Source organism: Ptychodera flava (genome assembly GCF_041260155.1).
Source record: "Ptychodera flava strain L36383 chromosome 3 unlocalized genomic scaffold, AS_Pfla_20210202 Scaffold_25__1_contigs__length_14229661_pilon, whole genome shotgun sequence".
Classification (NCBI taxonomy): domain Eukaryota; kingdom Metazoa; phylum Hemichordata; class Enteropneusta; family Ptychoderidae; genus Ptychodera; species Ptychodera flava.
In genome coordinates, this window is record NW_027248279.1 from 10,862,087 (window position 1) to 10,885,829 (window position 23,743).

The 23,743-nt window shown below is 38.3% G+C and overlaps 4 protein-coding genes across 5 annotated transcripts in view; all 4 read left to right on the forward strand.

Moving 5' to 3' along the window:
• LOC139125244 (centrosomal protein of 63 kDa-like) overlaps positions 1 to 23,743 on the forward strand; it is a 513,301-nt gene that overhangs the window by 95,103 nt on the left and 394,455 nt on the right. The window lies entirely within an intron of this gene.
• Positions 1 to 23,743, forward strand: part of LOC139125256 (angiopoietin-1-like) — a 220,411-nt gene that overhangs the window by 50,066 nt on the left and 146,602 nt on the right. The window lies entirely within an intron of this gene.
• Positions 1 to 23,743, forward strand: part of LOC139125246 (kin of IRRE-like protein 2) — an 84,383-nt gene that overhangs the window by 30,738 nt on the left and 29,902 nt on the right. The gene's annotated exons all lie outside the window — the stretch shown is intronic.
• LOC139125140 (uncharacterized) lies at positions 775 to 23,145 on the forward strand. Its single transcript, XM_070691246.1, has 6 exons — positions 775 to 820; positions 1,732 to 1,946; positions 2,293 to 2,410; positions 7,259 to 7,473; positions 13,942 to 14,059; positions 22,607 to 23,145. Exons 1-6 carry the CDS (start codon positions 775 to 777, stop codon positions 23,143 to 23,145), a joined length of 1,251 nt encoding a protein of 416 aa, XP_070547347.1.

Consider the following 23,743-nt stretch of genomic DNA (forward strand, 5'->3'; position numbering starts at 1 on the left):
AACATGGTGAAATATATCATCAAAATCACTTTTTCAAACGTTTTACTTTTTATTGAAAAACAAAGTCAGCGTGGACTCTCTCTTGTGCCGCGCAACAAAATAAACGCAGCCAACGATGTTTGTTGAAAAGGCGTGTCGGCATTACCAGGGCTGACTTTTTTGAACGTGTTGTTTTCATCATGGATATATCCATGTCATGAAAAAAATGGAAAAAAGTTAAATTTCGATATTATCAATGATTTTATCCAAGTCAGAAACTAAAACACGCGTTTTCTGTCTTTGAGGAAAATAACTGACACTAAACACGGATAGTGTATCTGTAAAAACACAATGGATAGTTAATGTTGTGTGGGGGAGATTGGGGTTGGGGCAGAGGAGTCGGTCACACAGTGGATGACGGTGTGCTTGCTGTCGTCAGAATTTCACCTGGACGTTTATAATACGTTCGGTTAAGACGGTGGCATCAATTTATATAGGTAAGGTGTATAATGCTGACAATACGATGACAGCAATCTGTATTAAGCTGCTTGCTTCGGTGTTTGTTCGGTTGATGCTGTCCTATCCCTTCGTACGATGCTGCGTGTTCCCGGCCACCACAGCCCTGCTAAGGTCAGCAGACAAAACCTGCGACGTGCGGTCCCGATTCGGAATGTACATGAAAATGACTTTGTATCTACTTCAGCCGAAATGAACTACATTCCGATCTTTTAAGCAAAGGACAAAAATGCAGCTAACTAACCATATTTTTTCCAGGTTATTCAATAAGTAAGCAGAATGGATATTGTGAAATTAGTGGCTTCGTTTATGCTGACACTTGCGGGTAAGTTGTGATTGATATTGGGATCAATGACGTTGTTTTCTGTAGCGGCAGAGCACGTGAAGTAATTTGCCATGCCTACATGATAAAATGCAGGTTTGCCCAAGCGTTGAACTGATTTCACATCAGCGTATGCTCTTGTAGCCTGAACTGATTATGGCATGTACGATTACTAACTGAGATATAGATGTCCGAACAGATCGTGTTCAAAGTGCCTTTTCAAAGACAGATCACTAAAATTTCTTCTTATACGTTAGAAAATGGAAATTATTCAGAAATTTAAGGATATAACCATAGTAAAAATCGCTTGCGACTTAATATATGTGCTGTTACCGATGAAAAATTACTCGGACTCTATTTATGTAGCCGCTCCTCCGCCTTGTTGATTATTCACAATTCGAATGGTTCTTCCTTGTTGTTGCCATAGTAATAAGACATTTTACAACTCTTATTCTGGAAATTGAGCCAAATCCTAATCCAAATTATTTAAAATTTATTCTAACGTTAAAGACTTTCAATAACTAACGATACCATGTTTCTTCCAATCGATAGCGTAATTTTTATATCGTAATAAGATAAGTGCACTAAACATCTTTTGGATATCGTAACTAAACCATTTCAAAACCAGGGATGAATTACGTTTCAAACGCATAGACTTCAAAATAATTTCTGATGTTTATTTCTCGTTGATTCGATAATTTCAAATCACGATCGTCCTTTGTTTGTTATGTGGTAATTTTAAACTTACGAGGGGGCTATCTTATCGAAATGTAATAAAATCAATTACAAATGTGATTAATCAGTCAAACATTAATGTAACAGCACAGAACCATAAATTTGCAATACACAAACTGACCAAAGATGTAATAAAAATCAACTGTAAATGTAATAAAGAACTCCATGGTGTTTCACAGTCTGTAGAGCAGCTGAATGGCGTACTACTCCAACAGATGGTCAGTATGAAGTAGGTTCAGAAGTCATTTTGAGCTGTGAATTAGATAATCTCAATATTAACTTGCCTCCATCATGGGCGTTGTTGACAGAGGGCGCTGCCACAGCCACTGCAATTACTGACGGTACCAACATTGCAACTGAATTTAGTGATCTCGTAGAACTTGTTGGTGACCAGGTAAGACAATTGATATGATTTTACAAACAGAATATTTTGAATTTGAATCTGTTTTTCAGTGTCTACTTTGATATCATTTATGAACTCACAAAAATGACGCTGAGGTAATTCTCCTTTACACAGACTTATTACCTGCCAAAGTACATATTTTCATCGTGTGACTCAAAGTATGCATAATTTCATTGAATTCTGTAGTCAATAAATTAAGTGGATCATAGTGATTATCAGACGTCACCAATGATTGGCTTACACGATTACGATTATGATGTGATGTCACCAGTTAGTGGTGTAGAGGAATACACTATTGATCTCATGCAGATTTAAACCAACAACATGTTCATTTCAGAATAACGGAGAATGGAATTTGAAGATCAAGAGTATAAGCGTTGACCAACAAGGAGAATACTCATGTACTTCACTAGCATCAGATCCGCAGAAACAGTCTGCCACTATTAGAGTTTGGGGTAGGTCTTGACACAGAGTATCATACATGAAACAGAGTTCAATGCCTCTCAAGTCAAGTACTTAAACACCCATTAACTTTAATTGACCAATTTGTCAGTCATTTTGTTCCATGCATCAGAGTCATTATTTTTTTTCCACACATTTACAAATAGTTGCATGTTGCTCTGCCTGTTTGACTGATTCCGATCTATCTACGAATGAATTCAAGTTCAGACGTTACTTCAGTTGTCAAAAATAACAATACATCATACATACAAGACACTGTTGATAAGCTAGGGGGCATACTCCTTCGACGAGGTAGATTGGCCATATTAACGCAACACCCAGCATTCCAACCACGTCTATTTGTAGTGCATGAATTGCCCAGTGCAAACGGTTAGAGGTTGGACACAATAGGACACACCAGTGTCTGCAATGACATCTCCTAAGTTCTACTCGAAATTTTGCTTTTCCAAGTTACAGTACACTCTTCATGTAATCTATTAACTGAAAGACAAGGAGATATTTGACTGGTGTGAGATCAACTGTACTTTACTGAAAAGACAGTTGAAAACATGTCTGTTACAAAGAAACTGTGTGTGATCATGTTGCACTGAGGTCATTGCACACATTATGAGGCAAACAACTTAAGTTGTGTGTAATTTTTACCTATAAAAGTACTTTTTACGTCAAACTTAATCATGATTGTTTCATTTGTTCTACTTTTCGAGAAAGGTCACATTTCTTGACATAGCCAGCACATCTTGTAGTACACACCAAGGACGCGCGTAACCTCTTTAACATCTTGCTTGACACCAAAGAGGTGAACTTCAATACAGTACAAATAATATGGTTACTCTCAAAATTTTAAAGCGAATTGAGGCTAGCGGACCGCAAAATTAGGAATTGAACGTCATTTTTCAAGAAAATGTATTGCAATAGTTGAAACGTTCATTCATTTTTATAAAAAAGTGACTTCATCATCAGGTATGCTCGAGCAGTCCGGCAGTGATTGGGCTTAGTAGGAACAATTCTCTTATCATGGCTCGGTCCACGACTGTGACAGCCATCAAAACTTGATCTGGAACTCGAAACAGTTGAGTTTATCAAAACTCAAACAACTACAACAAGTTGTCTGAGGTTCAACTAAATGTAAAATATGTTACATTTTGTTATGCTATTTTCTAGGTCTCCCTCACGGTGACATATCTTCGATTTCCCTGATTTATCATAAGGCCAAAGTAATTAAATTTTATTTTTGCGTCCCCAACCGCGTACTAGGTTTTTAAGGTTTTCATGAAAACACACAAAATGTATTTGAATAGGAACTTTTAGGACATGACAGCTTAGCTTTTCTTAACTAAAACTTTGTTGCAATTTTTATTTGCTGCAATCAAATTACATTGTGTTAATTTTCTTGTGTGTGTTTTTCAGCCGCTTAGACGCGTACCTTTTCCCGTTAAGAGTTGACGCAAAACAAAGAATTTAATTACTTTGGTCTAAATGAAGTGTCAATCAACCAGTATAGCCTTATGCGTCGTTTGCCCTGCCGCCCATACAAACATGCACAATCATGAGCAAAACAGTTTTCTTTTACTATAATGATTTGAATCCTTAATTTTTAACTTCTCTAATTAAGTACTTCTGACTGCCTGTATATGAATGGATTCCCAAAAGAAAGCCTAATGTACAATGGTGTCAATTATGAACGCTAAAACTTAAAGTTTCAACGGGGAGACCCAGCAGTCAATCTTCAAAGAGATGGTTTTTGTTTTGTTATCGTACATACATTGCTAGTAATTGTGTGAAGTTGAAAGAATTACGGCCTAATATTCGAAACCAAATTAGTAGCAGAAGTTGGCGAGTACGGTTTTACGATGTGCCCCGGACATGTTGGTACTAGCACAGATGGTCAGCACAACAAGCACACACTGAGAACGCTGTAAACAAAATAACTGGATGCTGTGTTTGATGACTTTTGGTACAATCAGGCCAAAACAAGAAGGAAATTTCAATATCATGAACTTACATGTGAGGTTCCGTAAGACAGTACTCACGCAAATCTAAAATTTATGACAGTGTAGTGGCTTAAGTGCCTCGACTCGTCCGGAATTATTTGTGCATCGCATCGTTAAATTTCGCTGCAATAATTGCAGCCCATGGACTGTGCACTGGCTTCTTCTGTCCGTTAGCGATGTAACGCCAGCACTGCGGTCTTAGGTACATGCTTATGCTTGGAACATCTCTTCTAGCAGCTTGCTCTTTCCTTTGTTGGAAAAGAAATGCACAATGTCAGATGCAGAGAAGCGCGAGTTGAAACAAGCCTAAGCATTCCTTATCCCTTGTCACATAATTGTACATTTAGTTTGTGGCGGAAGGGGCCCACCGTGCACCCCTCCCATAAACCTACTACATGGGGTTTTGTTGTTCTTTGGAATCAGCTGAACTAGGAAACTAGGAAAAACATGTTAACATTGGATATTTTGGGATGCACTACCCGTCTGCACTGGTTTTTGACTTGCATGCGACATGAAAAGTGGCGAAAAATGGGTAGAGTATTGGTACTTTATCCTCCCCTACATTAAGTAAACTAGCATGAAATAGCACACACCTTACATTTCGGAAAGCTCAGATACTGCTCTTTCTAAGAAAAACCTATTTTAGCAAATTAAATCTGTGTACATAGAAAATGATGACTTTAAATGATTTTTTTAACTATTGTGAAATTTTTTACCCAAAATACCATTAACAATTGTTATTTATATTTTATTAACCAAAATGTTGACTGCTTTTTGTGTTTAAATTATTTATTTCGATATATTAAGCAAGAAATTAAGTGTTAACATTAAATATTTAACTATTTACTTTTTCTTTGGAGTCAATTTTTAATTGCGTGTATCTGTATGGGATGTGCAAAAGCTAGGGGTAGGGGTACAACATTATTTCCTTGATGAAGTAAAAGGCTTGAAATGCCATATACCTTATAGTAAGTTATGATTGATATTGGAATCAATGACGTTGTTTTCTGTGACGGCAGAGCACGTGAAGTAAATTTGCCATGCCTATATGATAAAATGCAGGTTTGCCAAGCGTTGAACTGATTTCACATCAGCGTATGCTCTTGTAGCCTAAATTGATCATGGCATGTATGATTACTAACTAGGATATAGATGTCCGAACAGATCGTGTTCAAAGTGCCTTTTCAAAGACAGATCACTAAAATTTCTTCTTATACGTTAGAAAATGGAAATTATTCAGAAATTTAAGGTCTTAAAAATGTAGAAACGTTATTTTTTATGGGAACAGTACCCATATCCTCCGTCTGATTGCATATAGACGTCAACCTTATTGGAAGCTTGTCCGGCATGAGACAGGAAATACCTTCACATTATTACGGATACCTGATACATACTATTTAATTAAGCAATAACCCACGCCGCAGGAGGGTATACACGAGATTTTGGTACAATGCGCGACATATAGCACGAGCCGATAGGCGAGTGCTATAAGGAGCTATTGACCAAAATCGAGTGTATACCCGACTGCGAAGGGGGTTATTGCTATTATATCATATCAACTTGTGTGTCTTTGTTCAAATTGTTGTCTTGTTTGAGTATTTTCGTCACTTTAAGCCCCAAATGCAGAAAATGGACGTGTGAGAGATCGATCGTCGGAAATTCTGCGCCCGAGACCGAGCATTTTTATGTTGGGATTACGTACACGCACACAGTATCGTACGATAAAGACGCATACGTTCATCACATAACATTTTATTCGCATGCAACGCGAAGACTATCATTAAAATACCTGCTGCAGACACAGAAAACAGGTCAAGAGTTCAAATCAAAAGAAAAGTAACAATTTTTTCGTAAATTTACATATGAACAATAGTCCTGATTTTTTGGCATACTAAAAATAGATTTGTCTCATTCTGTACTGCTTTAATACGCGTATACGGTATACGTCGACCGTCGCGACATTCAGAGGTGGTACAGTGAAGTTACAGGATGTATTTTTGATGGATAATTCGGACGTACCAGAAAACATGCAGTTTTGAAATAATCCAGACGTACGATGACTGCAATTGTGATGAACAGTTGTACAGTGTCTGTTGCCCGATGCAGCGAGAGCTGGACGCTGATATTGTTCGTAGCATTTGATGTCAAATTTTGTCGCAGTCGCCAGGAGTCGTCCCATTGTTATTTTGAACTTCTTGGTCTACATCGTTAGGACACCCTGGTCTGTTGCAGCCCAAACTTTGGTAAAGAATATCTGACATACCGTTACTGTGAGGAAGTGTCAATTTATTAGTGTGTGAACGAATACTAGCTTCATTTTAAAGAGCGGTAGATATATCAAGTCTCTATTCCCGCAATATCAAGAAAAGTGCAAGGTGCGCTGTCGCCTCAATGCAATAATTCGTCTACATCACACTCAAATGTGCTGCTTCAGAGATGTATTTTATCATCGATCCCAACTTATTTTCACCAAGAGGTGAGTTACAGACCCACACTTTATCTGTGTATTAAAATTCGGTATTGAAACAAAGCAGACTGTTTCGGTTTTTCGCGAGGGTCTATGGTACGTTCAAATGCAGCGAGTGGGAAATTTTCGAAAATGCTGATTTAGGGGCCCGTTTTACCACTGCTATCAGTGCTAAAACAGTATTTTAGCATCGGTGGAATGAGCTCTCGTCCAATCAGAATGGCGCATGGTAGCATGATATAATATAATATACAGTTTATCATTTACAAAATAATATATGTAATTCCTGTAGAATCCGTTCACCCTTAGCAATATGAAATCAATTAGACCTATGTATGTGACGAATCAAACATTCAGAAGTCTGTTTATTTATCCTTTTACAGTCAGTAGAGCAGCTGAATGGCGTACTGCTCCAACAGATGGTCAGTATGAAGTAGGTTCAGAAGTCATTTTGAACTGTGAATTAGATAATCTCAATCCTAGCTTGCCTCCGTCATGGGCGTTGTTGAGAGAGGGCGCTGCCACAGCCACGACAATTACTGACGGTATCAACATTGCAACTGAATTTAATGATCTCGTAGAACTTGTGGGTGATCAGGTGAGACAATTGATATTACTTTACAAACAGAATATTTTGAATTTAAATCTATTTTTCAGTGTCTAATTGTTATGTAGGTCATTTCCCCCACACTCATCATGACCTGAGTTCAATAAGTCTAGAACATTCTCAAGGTCACTGCCCTTAATGACCTCACAACCTTGAATTCAATTAGTCATGTTTGGAATGTTCTGGAAAATTGATTAGTTGTGTAAGAGAGATAATTTTAGAACAGTAATTAGCATGTCAATAAAGTTCTAGATTGTTCTTATATGCTTATGTAAACACATGAGTATAAATACTGGGACAGCAGGCTTGCAGTCAGACTATTGGGATTGTGTCTCTTGTGTGTTACTAAACTCCAGCAGTAGTCACTCTCAAGACTTTTCAAGACCTTCACTGCCAACGCTGGATTTATACTGTGGACTTTGTGCAGCTTCAAGCCTGCAAGGACTGTTCATTCATCCGACTGACTGTTACAACTCTGAGACTGGAGCTTTGCCGTCCCAGCTGAGATAAGTAGTCTGTACACTTTTAAAGCTTGTACTCTATCCCTGACTTAGCAATTAGTTTTATTTTCGTATTTAATTTTGTTTAAACATTAACTGCTGAGTTCACCCTTTTGTTCGTTTTCTCTGCACGTAACAAAATGGGGGCTCGTCCGGAGACGAATATTTTGAGCCGTTTGACAACATTTTGACAGCCTTTTCAAAACTACTGTACACTGTGAACTCAGCGAAATTCAATCATGGCGGAATTCAAGCCAGACAAATTTATGGAGGACCTTGATCAGGACACATTTAATTCCCTCAGAAAAGACAACCTCATAGCACTGGCAAATTTCCTTAAAGTAGATGTCAAAAGATCTATGCGCAAGCGAGAAATACAGTTCAAGATTGCAAAACATTTAGTTAATTCAGGCCATTTTGAGGAGTCTGCCCTAAAAGATTATGAACCTGAGTCTTCCTTTGAACTCAGAAAATTAGAGTTAGAAATACAGGCAGATTTGGCACGTGAAAAGTTAGCAATGGAAGAAAGACAGAAAGAAAAAGAATTACAAATGAAAGAAAAAGAAAGGCAGGAAAGATTAGAAATGGAAGAAAGACAGAGAGAAAAAGAATTGCGATTAGAAGAACAGCGATTGCAGGTAGAAATAAAACGTTTAGAGCTTGGACAGTCAGGAAAATTCTTCCCTTCAGACAAGTTTGACATCACTAAGCATTTCAGGTTAGTTCCCCCTTTCCAAGAAAAGGATGTTGATAAATATTTCCTCCATTTTGAGAAAATTGCTCAGAGTCTGAATTGGCCTAAGGAGTCCTGGTCTATGCTTTTGCAGAGTGCTTTGGTGGGTAAAGCCAGAGAAATTTACATTCAGTTGTCAGTAGAGCAGGCTTCAAATTATGATTCTGTGAAGGAATTAATTCTCAAGGGTTATGAGTTGGTGCCTGAAGCATACCGTCAGAAATTTAGGGATTGTAAGAAGGTGAAAGATCAAACTTACGTTGAATTTGCTCGAACAAAAGAACAACTGTTTGATCGTTAGTGTTCTTCTGAAAAGGTCAATCAGAATTATGACAAATTACGACAACTTGTTTTGATTGAGGAATTCAAAAGGTGCATCCGGAGTGACATCAAGACGTTTATCAATGAACAAAAGGCAGATACATTGGAGGTTGCTGCACGTTTGGCCGATGATTATTCATTGACCCACAAATCTTCATTTCTCAGCAAACCATCCCAGTCCTTTTCATACAGAAACAATGCAGGTAAATTTAACTCGTCCTTTTCATCCAAGAATTTTTCAAAGGAGAGTAGGAAATCAAATGACAACAGTTCACAGAGTTCAAGTAACACTCCCACATCATCAGATCCCAAGTCTCAATCTCCTTCTGACAAACAGTTCGGTACACTTTCTTGTAATTATTGTAAGAAAGACGGCCATTTAATGTCAGATTGTTTCAAATTGAAAAGAAAACGTGAAGGTCAAAGTGGTCAAAGTGGATCTAAGCCCACCGGCTTTATTTCTTCATCAACTCAATTAGAGTCTAATAATGTGTGTAACACATTTTCTGAGGTTAAAGCCCTCTCATCCCCAATTAATGAGGTCAAGGTCAATTCTTCTTAAGATAGCATTATGGGTATTTTCGAACCATTTATTCATGATGGTTTTATATCACTTTCTAGTGATTTTTCTTCCGCTACCCCTGTCAAAATTTTAAGAGATACCGGGGCTTCCCAGTCTCTTTTGTTGGCAGATACCCTGCCGTTTTCTGAAAAGTCATTTTCAGGTTCTAAAGTTCTTATTAAAGGGGTAGATTGCAATGACTTTATTCCTGTTCCTCTCCATAATGTCTATTTGTCTTCGGACTTTGTTTCTGGACCTGTGACTTTAGGTATTAGGCCTTTTTTGCCTTTTGAAGGGATTCACCTTCTTCTTGGAAACGACCTTGCTGGGGACAAGGTCATTACTAATCCACTTGTGACTGATAATCCTAGTTTAGATCAGAATCCAGAGCCAATAGAGGAAGAAATTCCTGGTAAAGAAAACTTCTGAGAATCAAAATATTCTCAAAAATAATGTCACAGATGTTGACTTAAATGACACCTTTCTCAGTCAGGTTTTTGACACGGATCATTCCGTTATCCCTCATGGATTTGAAACTTCCAGTAAAACTTCTGCTGACCAAAGTCAGACATTTTCTAGATCAAATCTCATTGCAGAACAACACAAAGACCCAGATATTTTGTCTTTGTTTGACAGGGTAGATGATGAAGGTAAAACTTCAGATAGCTCTGTTTCCTGTTATACAAAATCTGGTATTCTCATGCGTAAATGGAGACCTCCAGATGTTTTTGGTTGATGACGATTGGGCTATAAAACATCAAATTGTGGTTCCAAAGCCCTATCGTGCTGAAATATTGCGCCTGGCCCATGAAACGCCCTGGGCTGGTCATTTGGGAGTAAGGAAAACTTATCACAAAATTCTCAGTCACTTTTATTGGCCTAATCTCAGGCAGGATGTAGCACATTTCTGTAAAACTTGTCACACATGTCAAATGGTAGGAAAGCCAAATCAGACCATTCCAAAGGCCCCTTTACAGCCAATTCCTGCATTTCAAGAACCATTTCGTAGGATACTAATATACTGTGTTGGGCCCCTACCAATACCAAGATCAGGAAATGAGTACATGTTGACAATTATGTGTACATCAACTCGGTTCCCAGAAGCCATACCACTGAGAAATATAAAGACAAAGACTATAGTGAGAGCTTTAGTCAAATTTTTCACTTTATTTGGCCTCCCTAAATGTGTCCAGTCCGATCAAGGCTCCAACTTTATGTCTGGAATTTTTCAACAAGTAATGGATCAGCTAGGCATTAAACAGTATAGGTCATCCGCCTATCATCCAGAAAGTCAGGGTGCTCTTGAGCGATTTCATCAAACTTTGAAAACATGATTAGGACCTACTGTTTTGACACAGAGAAGCAGTGGGATGAAGGAATTCATTTTCTGCTCTTTGCTGTTAGAGAGTCAATTCAAGAGTCTCTTGGTTTTAGCCCATTTGAGCTTGTATTTGGACACACAGTCCGTGGCCCACTTAAGCTTGTTAAGAAGCAATTCCTATCAGACGATGATGATTGTCTGAATATTTTGCAATATGTGTCAAATTTTCGTACAAAACTCTCTAAAGCATGTGAATTAGCCAGAGAAAATCTTGAGTCATCTCAGCAGTCAATGAAAACCAAATACGATAAAAACACCTCAAAACAGAAGTTTGAACCAGGTCAAAAAGTTCTTGTTCTACTTCCAATTCCTGGCAAACCACTCCATGCTCGTTACTTTGGGCCTTACCTAATTGATAAGAAATTGAGTGATTAAATTACATCATAATAACACCTGACAGGCGAAAACAAAACAGCTATGTCACATAAATATGCTTAAGCCATATTTGGATAGGGATAATCCTACTATAACTCAGCCTGTCAGTGCAGTCAGTTCAAACCATTATGAAGATAGTGATACTGAAACTGACTTGAGTGAAAATACTCTAAACTCAAAGCTGGGCTCGGTCAAGCTTCAGAACTCAGAAATCCTGGAGAAGCTGGAGTCTACAAAGTTGGCACACCTCCAGCCAGAACAACAACAACAGGTGAAAGAACTGCTCCATGAATATAAACACCTGTTTAAGGATGTTCCAACGAGGACGAACGTCATCTATCACGACGTTGATGTTGGGGACAGTAAGCCTGTAAAACAACATCCATACAGACTGAATCCAACAAAAGCGAAATATCTCCAGGAAGAAGTCAAATACCTGCTGGACAATGACTTTATTGAACCCAGTAAAAGTAACTGGAGTTCGCCGTGCATACTTGTTCCCAAATCAGATCACAGTTATCGTATGTGCACGGACTTTAGGAAGGTCAACACTTTAACAAAGACAGACACTTTCCCAATCCCGAGGATTGATGACTGCGTCGACCGAGTGGGAAAAGCCAAGTACGTGACGAAATTTGACCTACTGAAGGGATTTTGGCAAGTCCCTCTGACAGATCGTGCTCGTGAAATATCCGCCTTTGTTACACCAGACGGATTGTTCCAGTAGAAGGTGATGCCATTCGGAATGAAGAACTCTCCGGCAACGTTTCAACGGATGATCAACGACGTCATATCCGGGCTAGACGGATGTGCAGCTTACGTTGACGACGTCGTCCTGTATAGTGACACCTGGGAGGAACACATCAAGCTCATGCGGAAGTTCTTTGAGAGACTGAGCAAAGCAATGTTGACTGTCAACCTTGCCAAATCTGAGTTTGGCTGGGCGAGGGTGACTTACCTCGGACATACTGTAGGACAGGGTGAGGTAAAACCTGTTGATGCCAAAATCAGTGCCATTTCAAGTTTTCCCATACCAAACTGCAAACGACAACTGATGCGCTGTCTCGGTATGGCTGGTTACTACAGAAAATTCTGTCCAAATTTCTCCACAATTACTGAGCCTTTGACTAACTTACTTAAAAGAAAGTAAAGTTTGTTTGGTCAGAGCAATGCCAACAGGCATTTGATACACTTAAAGCCATACTGCAAAGTGCTCCAGTGTTGTCTGCACCAGATTTCACTTTGCCATTCAAATTAGCTGTGGATGCTAGTGATACGGCTGCTGGTGCTGTTTTATTGCAAGAGGATAGTCATGGTATAGATCATCCTGTTTGCTATTTTTCACGCAAATTTAACAAATCCCAGAGAAACTACTCTACAATTGAAAAAGAGTGTTTATCTTTGATATTAGCTTTACAGCATTTTGAAGTTTATGTTACTTCTTCAAATCAGCCAATAGTGGTTTATATTGATCACAACCCTCTTGTATTTCTACAGAAATTTAAAGGCAAAAATCAGAGATTGCTAAGATGGAGTTTAATGTTACAGGAGTTTAATCTTGACATTAGACATATCAAAGGCAGAGACAATTTAATTGCAGACTGTCTCTCTCGTATTTAGAGTTTATTGTTGTTCACTTTCAAGAAATTTTACTTTAGAGTAAAACAAAATTTGAGTACTTAAATCCTTTTCAAGATTACATTTGTAAAAGAAAGATTTTTCTTTGAAAATTTTCTTTTTTTGAAGAGGGGGTGTGTTATGTAGGTCATTTCCCCCACACTCATCATGACCTGAGTTCAATAAGTCTAGAACATTCTCAAGGTCACTGCCCTTAATGACCTCACAACCTTGAATTCAATTAGTCATGTTTGGAATGTTCTGGAAAGTTGATTAGTTGTGTAAGAGAGATAATTTTAGAACAGTAATTAGCATATCAATAAAAGTTCTAGATTGTTCTTATATGCTTATGTAAACACATGAGTATAAATACTGGGACAGCAGGCTTGCAGTCAGACTTTTTGGATCGTGTCTCTTGTGTGTTACTAAACTCCAGCAGTAGTCACTTCTCAAGACTTGTCAAGACCTTCACTGCCAACGCTGGATTTATACTGTGGACTTTGTGCAGCTTCAAGCCTGCAAGGACTGTTCATTCATCTGACTGACTGTTACAACTCTGAGACTGGAGCTTTGCCGTCCCAGCTGAGATAAGTAGTCTGTACACTTTTAAAGCTTGTACTCTATCCCTGACTTAGCAATTAGTTTTATTTTTGTAATAAATTTTGTTTAAACGTTAACTGCTGAGTTCACCCTTTTGTTCGTTTTCTCTGCACGTAACACTAATTTAATATCATTTATGAACTCTCAAAATAAAGATGAGGTACTTCTCCTTTACATAGACTTATTACCTGCCAAGTACATATTTTCATCGTGTGACTCAAAGTATGCATGATTTCATTGAATTCAGTAGTCAATAAATTGTTTAGTGGATCATAGCTATTATCAGACGTCACCAATGATTGGCTGACAGGATTACGGTTATGATGTGATGATCTCATGCAGATTTAAACCAACAACATGTTCATTTCAGAATAACGGAGAATGGAATTTGAAGATCAAGAGTATAAGCGTCGACCAACAAGGGGAATACTCATGCACATCACTATTATCAGATCCACAGAAACAGTCTGCCAATATTAAAGTATGGGGTAGGTCTTGACATAGAGTATCATACACGAAACAGAGTTCAATGCCACTCTAGCCAAGAAATTAAACACCCATTAACTTTAATTGACAATTTGTCTGTCATTTTGTTCCATGCATCAGAGACATGATATTTGTTCAACACATTTACGCATAGTTACATGTTGCTCTGCCTATTTGACCGATCCCAATCTATTTACGCATGAATTCAAGTTCAGACCTGACTTCAGTTGTCAAAATAACGATACATCCTACATACAAGACACTGTTGATAGGATAGGGGCAGATATCATTCGAAACTTACATTTTATTATTACATATGTACCACAGTTTACTAGCATCGAAGCGCGCGCGTACTTAATGAGTATTTACCAATTTGACGCGGAACTCTTTTTTGTTTGTAGACACAAAAAATATCGTCTACAAGATTTCATTTCACCTTGGTTCGATGTTCTTTATAGTAAAATGCATGACATTACCGATAAAACTACGACAAAGAAAATTGCATGTACTTATTATAGTGTGAGGATGATTTTCAATATCCGGAAGAGCAGTTTCTTTGTCTGCGAAGCAAAAACATTGACAACAGGCGGGCGACATCCATTTCTAGCTCCAGGGATACACGGTGGCCGCCGTACCATTGCCGCCATCATACATCGAAACACACGTAACTGCGGGCGTAGCAGAGCCAATTAAACAGTTAACATTTTCGGAGACATTTTGCCAGTAGTTTTCTCACCGGACATTCCCTCTTTACAATAGAAAGTCACTTTTGCATGCAGTTTATTCAGTGCTTGTGTGTCCTACGCACTTTGATAACAGTGAGCGCTTGTGTGCCACGGTGACCACTGAAATTTGATCGTTCGACAAGTTACCTTTGCCGTATCTTACTCTTAAAATTCCGTAGAATCTTCGTACAGTTATTTGTATCGATCATTAGAAGAATTTCAAGCTCAAAATGTGAAAAAATCAAAAGCATTGTTCAAAGTTCTCTTCGTTGGGCTCACTGTGGCATGTTGCTACGTACGTGGGAGCGATCACAGAATACGAGCCCTCCAACGTTCCTCTTACATCATCCTTGATAAACAATAAACAATAAACATTAAACAATAGTTTAGCAAAGCAAAATAGAGGGTGTGGCGGCGTTGACCAATGAAAGTGAAAGCTGATTCGATGCCTCATTACAGTGATATCAATGTTATATATTGTAGCCCAAACATGGGACTATGTGCCCGAGGGTAGGTGACCATTTGCCCAACGTAAGGAGGGCAAATGGTCTCCTGCCCCGAGGGCACATAGTCCCTTGTTTGGGCTATAATGTTGTTATTACATGCCTCTCTTACTCAGTTTGCACCAAAAATATTTACGTTTATTGGCAAATTATGGTCAAATGCTTTATTTTCATTCTTGACGAAAAACGGTTAAAAGTAGAACGATTTTTATCATCAAATGGCGCATTGATATATTTAAACTACTGTTATGCGGTTTATCAATATTTTTATGCGAAATTTTCCAAAAACCGGATTTTCTGTACAAAACATGAAATTTCAAGACATTTACATCCAAAAGTTTTCAAGTTGAAAAAGGTTTCGGTTCACTTTCAGTCCAGTGATGACTTTGCGGCCCGCGATGTCATCGGCGAGTTACCATAAATCCTATGGAGCGCGCGATGTTCGATATATGAGGCATGTAATAATATATAACTCCGCACGGTCGCCCTGAAGCCTTGATAGACAAGTAGTACGCACGACTAATCGTCGATTCTCTCGATAAATGATGCAAATAAAAGATAGAATATATGTAATAATAACAGAACCCCATGGCCGGTGAGTGCAAGCGCACCGTACTGGCGGTATTTGCACTCGTGCTGCGGTGTATTCGGCTGTCCTTTCAAGAGTGACTGCCGCCGAATACACCACAGTACTCGTGCAAATACCGCTGGTACGGCGCGCTTGCACTCGCCTCACATGGGGTTCTGTCATAATATTTACCAATACTCATTTCGACGAGGTGGATTGGCCATAATAGACAGGTTTGGCTACACGTTTTATGTGAACGTGAACGCGTGAATCCATGTTGGCGTTGGCGTACACGTTCACTTGCAAAACTCCGTTTGGCTACGCGTTACGCGACCCGTTCATGTGGCACGCATAAGAAATGATTCTGCTCGGCTCGAGTTCCCGTAGTCTGTTTCTGCATCACAGAGACATCTCAATGGTTACCCGGTATGCCTCGAATCGACGAAGTTATTTCGGATAAAAATTCATAAATATCTTTGAGGATGTCACTATCATATATCCAACTAACAACGTACACGAATGATTCAAGTTTATATCATGTTTTGTTACCTAAAGATAAGAAAAAATTTACATGTTTACAAAATACGTGAAAACGGCTGTCTTCACTTAAATACGCGACGCCGGCTCCGTGTACGTGGAGAACGTACGCACAAGTCGATGACATCTCGCAGAAATTCGTGACGTTACGCATTCAAGTTCACGTAAAACATGTAGCCAAACCTGTCTATGAACGCAACACCCAGCAAACCAACCAAGTCTATTTGTAGTGCACGAATTGCCCAGTGCAAACGGTTAGAGATTGGACAAAATAGGACACACCAGTGTCTGCAATGACATCTCCTAAGTTCTACTCGAAATTTTCCTGTTCCAAGTTACAGTACACTCCTCGTGTAATCTATGAACTGAAAGATAAGGAGAGATTTGACTGGTGTGAAATCAGCTGTGCTTTACTGAAAAGATAGTTGAAAACATGTCTGTTACAAAGAAACTGTGTGATCATGTTGCACTGAGGTCATTCCACACAGTATAAGGCCAACAGCTTATGTGTGTGTAATTTTCACCTGTAAAGGTATTTTTTACGTCAAACTAAATCATGATTGTTTCATTTGTTCTACTTCTCGAGAAAGGTCACATTTCTTGACATAGCCAGCACTTCTCTGAGGTACATACCAAGGACGTGCGGAGCCTCTTGAACATCTTGCTTGACATCAAAGAGGTGACCTTCAATACAATACAAATAAGATGGTTACTATCAAAAAATTTGAAATCGAATTGAGGCTAGCGGACCGCAAAATTAGGAAATTCAATGTAATTTTTCAAGAAAATAAATTGAAATGGTTGAAACGTCCATTCATTTTTATAAAAAGGTGACTTCACCATCACGTATGCTCGAGCAGTCCCGGCAGTGATTGGGCTTAGTAGGAACAATTCTCTTATCATGGCTTGGTCCATGACTGTGACAGCCATCAAAATTTAAGATGGTTAAGATAGAACTCGAAACAGTTGAGTTTATCAAAACTCAAACAACTACAACAAGTTGTCTGAGGGTCAAATTAATGTAAATTATGTTCCATTTTGTTATGCCATTTTCTAGGTCTCCCTAACGGTGACATATTTTCGATTTTCCCTAAATTTATCATAAGGCCAAAGTAATTAAATTCTGTTTGGCGTCCCCACCCGCGTAGGTTTTTAAGGTTTTCAGCTCAGCTTTTCTTAACTAAAATGTAGTTACATTTTTTTTTTTGCTTTAATCAAATTACATTGTGTTAATTTTCTTATGTGTTTTTCAGCCGCTTAGACGCGTAACTTTTCCCATTTAGAGTGGACGCAAACAATAATTTAATTACTTTGGTCTAAATGAAGAGTCAATCAACCAGTATAGCTCATGCTTCGTTGGCCCTGCCGCCCATACAAACATGCACATTCATAAGCAAAAACGTTTTCTTTTACTATAATGATTTTAATCCTTAATTTTTAACTTCTCTAATTAAGTACTTCACTGCCTGTATATGAATGGATTCCCAAAGAAAGTCTATGTACAATGGTGTCAATTATGAACGCTAAAGCTTAAACTTTCAACGGGGAGACCCAGCAGTCAAGCTTTTTTCTTTTGTTATTGTACATACATCGCTAGTAATTCTTTGAAGTAGAAATATTATGGTTTAATATTCGAAACAAAATCAGTAGCCGAAGTTGGCGAGTACGGCTTTACGATGTGCGCCGGAAATGTTGGTACCATACCAATGGTCAGCTCAGTCACGACAAGCACACACTAAGAACGCTGTAAGCAAAATAACTAGATTCTGTGCTTGATGACGTTTGGTATAATCTTTCCAGAACGAGAACGAAATTTCAATATCAGGAACTTACATGTGAAGTTCCGTAAGACAGTACTCACGCAAATTTAAGAATTGTGATAGTGTAGTGGATTAAGTGCCTCGACTCGTCGGGAAGTATTTATGCATCGCATCGTAAAATCTTGCTGCAATAATTGCAGCCCATGGACTGTGCACTTGCTTCTTCTGTCCGTTAGCGGTGTAGCGCCGGCACTGCGCTCTTAGGTCACTACATGCCTATGCTGGGAACATCTCTTCTAGCAGCTTGCTCTTTCCTTTGTTGGAAATAATGCACAATGTCGGATGCAGATAAGCGTGAGTTGAAACAAACCAAAGCATTCCTTATCACTTGTCAGGTAACAGTAGATTCAGTTTGTGGGCTGGAGGGGCCCACCGTGCACCCCCCTCCATAAACATACTACATGGGTATTTTCTTCTTGGGATCAGCTGAACTAGGAAAAAGATGTTAACATTGGATATTTAGGGATGCACTGCCTGTCTGCACAGGTTTTGAAAGGTTATGCAAATTACCTATCACGTGATAGTTATGTAAATAATGGTGACACTATGGTAACAAAAATGTTCCCCTATATCTAGGCTTTCCGAAAATATATAATTTACGGGGGTTCTGAGCTTTTTAACCATTAGAGAATTGTTAGCTTAAGTTAGTAAGGACGGGGACTATGTACGAAAATCGACGTCTGCACAGGTGTTGCGCACTATTTATGTCGTAACAGAGTGAGCTAAATATCGCAAAAGGAGATTATTTGCGACATCGTAAATTTAGGCTGTGTTACGCATAAATGAAGGTAAACGTATTAACTTGATCATGGTTTGTTATGAATGATCAAATTAATTATGTGATGATAAAATATTGTAAATTTTCATGATATTGGCATCGATGTGATCGATTTAAGAAGGTACCGTAAATGGACTGGACCCTGCGTATCATATCGCCATTAGCCATCAAACTACGTCGCGCTATCAGTGAAACTATGTCGTTGGTCGTGCCAGTCGGCTAAAAGTCACAGGTAGATTCACTACCAAAGCAACACAAAACAGAGCCAGAAGAGTTTGTGAGGCCCTCAAGGATAAATGGCAATCCTCTAGTCATGAAAATTTAAAATCTGATACTCTTGTCGAGTCGACTGCGGCCACAACGGCTGACGACCATTGCTATGTTTGCTCGTGCAACTCGGTCCGGAACCCATATGAAGTAGTCATATGTGAATATGATGAAGTCTACGATCCTTGGCGGCCAACAAACTACAGTGCCACAAGGAGAGATGGTAGGCGAATTGTTGATCTTGGTATCCTTGCAGATGTTCAGAGCACAATATATTCAAAATTCAGAAAAATGACAATATTCCCTGACAGGTTTTGAGCATGATCCTTACTGAAATTATCAAAATGGGAGAAAAAGGCCCCTTTGTAGTTGAAAAAGCATGGGTAAGGGGTAATATAGGACCCCCTAACTCAAAAAGTAGCACGGTGACCCCCCTTTTTCTGTTTATTTTTGTTGACATAATTGTTCAGAGCACAATATATTCAAAAATCAGAAAAATGACAATATTCCCTGACAGGTTTTGAGCATGATCCTTGCTGAAATTATCAAAATGGGAGAAAAAGGCCCTTTGTAGTTGAAAAAGCATGGGTAAGGGGTAATATAGGACCCCCTAACTCAAAAAGTAGCACGGTGACCCCCCTTTTTCTGTTTATTTTTGTTGACATAATTGTTCAGAGCACAATATATTCAAAATTCAGAAAAATGACAATATTCCCTGATAGGTTTTGAGCCAGATCTTTAGTGAAACCAGCAAAACATACGAACAACAGCCTGTCAGTAGTTGAAAAAGCATGGGGTTAGGGTGCCTTACGAGCCCCTAACTCAAAAAGTAGCATGGGAACCCCCCTTTTTCTGTTGATATTTGTTGATATAACTGATCAGAGCACAATGTATGAAAAAATCAGAAAAATGACAATATTCCCTGACAAGATTTGCGCATGTTCTTTGCTGAAAGTATCAAAATGTGAGAAAAGGTCCCTTAACACTTAAAATAGCATAGGTTAGGGGTACTTTAGGACCCCCTAACTCAAAAAGTAGCACGGGAACCCCCCTTTTTCTGTTTATTTTTGTTAATATAATTGATCAGGCCACACATATGCAAAAATCAGGAAATTGACAATACTTTTAATTTTGAGTAGACCTCCACCTTAACAGACAAAGAATAGGAACTCGATAGCTGTTACGGTCATGTTTTGAACAGTACCGCAAAATCACGATTTTGCGACCCACATGCATTTTTGTAAAACCTGTCTCCTTGTACGTCATCTACTGAGCTTTAACATGACCTAGCTTATGGGGTATCATTAGAAAAGTGAGTTATTCTTCTTGAAAATGGTATATTGCAATATGCAAATATCTATTGTTTCCATTAAATAGGACCAAAATTTACCCATACCCAAAGTTTTATGTCGTAAATTACTGTCAAAACTAATCTAAATTCTACCAATCATTTACCTAGACATAATACAAAGGGCAATGCTATCTATTAAATTTGTTTAATTTGCTACATACAGTTGTTAGAAACTTGAAATAATCTTTTGACAGAAAAAATATTGAAATGTTGTAGCTGTAACAGTCATATTTGGAAGGGTACCGCAAAATCACAGTATTACCGACTCGCATTCGTTTTTGTTAAACCTGTCTTCTTGTAAGTCATCTGCAGAGCTTATTATTAACATAACGTGGCAGAAGGGGTATTATTAGAAAGATAATTTACTGTTCTTTAACATTATATGTTGCAATATGCAATATCTCCTGTAGTTTTCATGAAATAAGACTATAACTTACCCATACCCCAAAGTTTTATGTCGTAAATTACCATCAAAACTAATTTCTAACTCTACCAATTTTCTTTCCTAGACACATTAAAAAAGGAAATATTTTGTATAAATTATATTTTATTTGCTACAGTGACATGTCAAAAATATTAGGTAGACTTTTAACATACAAAACATTGGGATTAAAAGACTGTTACTGGCACTTTTGAAGGGTACCGTCACGTCACAGTATTACTGACTCGCACATGTTTTTTTTTTAATGTGTCGTCTTGTAAGTCACCTGCTGAGTTCACTTTTTACTTCAGCCTAGCTAATTGGCTTGCATTGGAAAGACAATTTATTTTACCTTAAAGTGACATAATGTAATATAAAATATCTTTTATAGATTTCATGGAATAGGACCAAACCTTACCCCGTATCCCAAAGTTTTATGTCGTAAATTACTGTCAAAACTAGCATTTAATGTCAATAAATTTTATAAAAAAGACAAACTTTGTATGAAGCCTATTTTATTTTTACAGAAATATTTTCAAACTATAAAAGTTACCATTAACAGGATAATCATTGTGATTAAGTAGCTTTTAGCATCATTTTTTGAATGATAGCAGGATATATGTGGCTGAAACCCGTGATATTTTAATAAACACGTTTCAATGAAAGTTATCTGCCAACCTTTATTTTATACGTAACCAAGATTGTAGGATATCATTACAAAGAGTTTTTTCGCTATTTATTTTAGTATATCATAAAGTGCACTATCATCCTAAATTGTCATGAAATAGCAAAAAAATTCAAAATTGTCAAAAAAATCATTTTAAAGTCATCCTTTTTTATTTACATAGATTTATTTTTCTAAAGTTGGTATTTCTCAGAAATAGCAGTATCTGAGCTTTCCAAAGTGTAAGATTTGTGGTAAATCATGCTAGTTTACTTAATGTAGGGGACGATATAGTACCCTACCCCTACCCATTTTCTCCATTTTTCGTGGTACATGCAAATCAAACACCAGTGCAGACAGGTAGTGCATCCCAAAATATCCAATGTTAACATCTTTTTCCTAGTTCACGGTGGGCCTCTCCAGCCCTTTGGACTAATTACACCTTCAGTTCAAGATAAATCTAAGCCAACGTTGACGCCCTGGAAGGAAATGGTCAATTTACATCACAGTCACTCCACGTGGAGGGACTGTGATTACATGTTATACTTGGAAATGGTTGACAAGGCCTGCTCTGTCGGTGTACTCCCTAATGTTTAATTATCATTTCACTGACCGGGTATTCACCACAGAGGGTCATTTTTGATAGTCAAAACAACTAATTAGTTAATTAATGGCGAGTTTTAGTTTTGATGACAAGTTCAAAAATAAATGCGTACGTTTTGACATTCATACCTATTGATCACGGATAAAAGCGAATTTCCATCGGCTGGAAAGATCATGTACGTTTAACATGCAATGTATTACAAAAGCAAACAAACACAGCGACTTGCCTGTGGGGCTTTTGACAGTTTATACTATTTTGACCTTCATGTACCTGGTAGATCCTTACATCTATTTATCATTTAATCATTGCAGCCCCTGTGAAGTCTGTGGCGCTGACTGGTGGAGAGGATAGTACTACGGTTGAAGTACCCAAACCTGATGAAACCTTCACGTACACCAGAACATGCAAAGTGGACAATGTTAAACCAGTTCCCAAGTTAACCTGGACATACTCTATCACATCTGATAATAATCTCAATGTCGCTGGTGAGCTACCAGAAGATTTTGTCATGGGACCTCTTCCCGATGATGACCTTCCGGAAGGTGGCATCAACAACATCAAGGTAGACACCACATCTTCAGAAAATGGTGACAGTACCAGCAATGTAGCAAGTGTCCTTACTGTCAACTACACCTCAAGTTCAGATAACGATGGTAGCGCTGATCCAAACCTCAAAATTGTAGCCACCTGCAAAGTCTCACAGGACCCATACGTTGGTGACACACTCACTATGGAAAGCAGCCAACTTACAGTACACGTTATACCACGTAAGTACCATTTCTGTCTAAGCATCTGTAAGCACGCTCTCATACACAATGGTTTCAAGCATCCGAAAAATCTTCTAAGCTGAAATTAGGACCTTTCCATTGCTTTGAAGGGGTAACTCAAACAGAAAGCTCTTGACGTCAAGACAATAAATGCTGTGAATTCAGAAATGTAATTTATGTGTATTCTTTCACTCACTCTCGAAATTTTGTGTCAAAGAGCAATACCCTTCTTCCTGAGATGCGGAGGACATTCGGTTGATAGTAGCCAAATTTCAAAACTAAGGCAAGCCAACCAACCTAAGGCAAGCCAACCCAACCTCTTGCACAATCTGCTACGAGGTGGTTCATGATGTGTTGTGTCCACTAATGACATCAATATTTTCTTATAATATGACAGTAATAATTAAAAGAATGAAAAGACAGGAATGTTATACCTATATATCCCTTTGACATCATTTGAATACTTTTCAGAGGGAGCAGGTTACTCCGATTTTTGTTTATTTCACACCCTCTTGTCGTTGGTTGTGCTGACCATGACCCTGTTACCCTATTAACTTCGACCTTGTCACACTTCCCCTGTGACATGACAACATTTGAAATACAGAATACAACGTGCCTGGGAGAACTGACGTTTTTTTCTGTGAGAAAATCTGCTGCTTCAATACAATAATTTATGTTTTT

Excerpts from the sequence above, each read along its gene's own strand:
- LOC139125140 (XM_070691246.1), top strand. The coding sequence starts at position 775 with ATGGATATTGTGAAATTAGTGGCTTCGTTTATGCTGACACTTGCGG. Across the intron at positions 1,947-2,292 it reads TAGAACTTGTTGGTGACCAG|AATAACGGAGAATGGAATTT; the intron begins GTAAGACAATTG and ends TGTTCATTTCAG. Across the intron at positions 14,060-22,606 it reads TGCCAATATTAAAGTATGGG|CCCCTGTGAAGTCTGTGGCG; the intron begins GTAGGTCTTGAC and ends TAATCATTGCAG.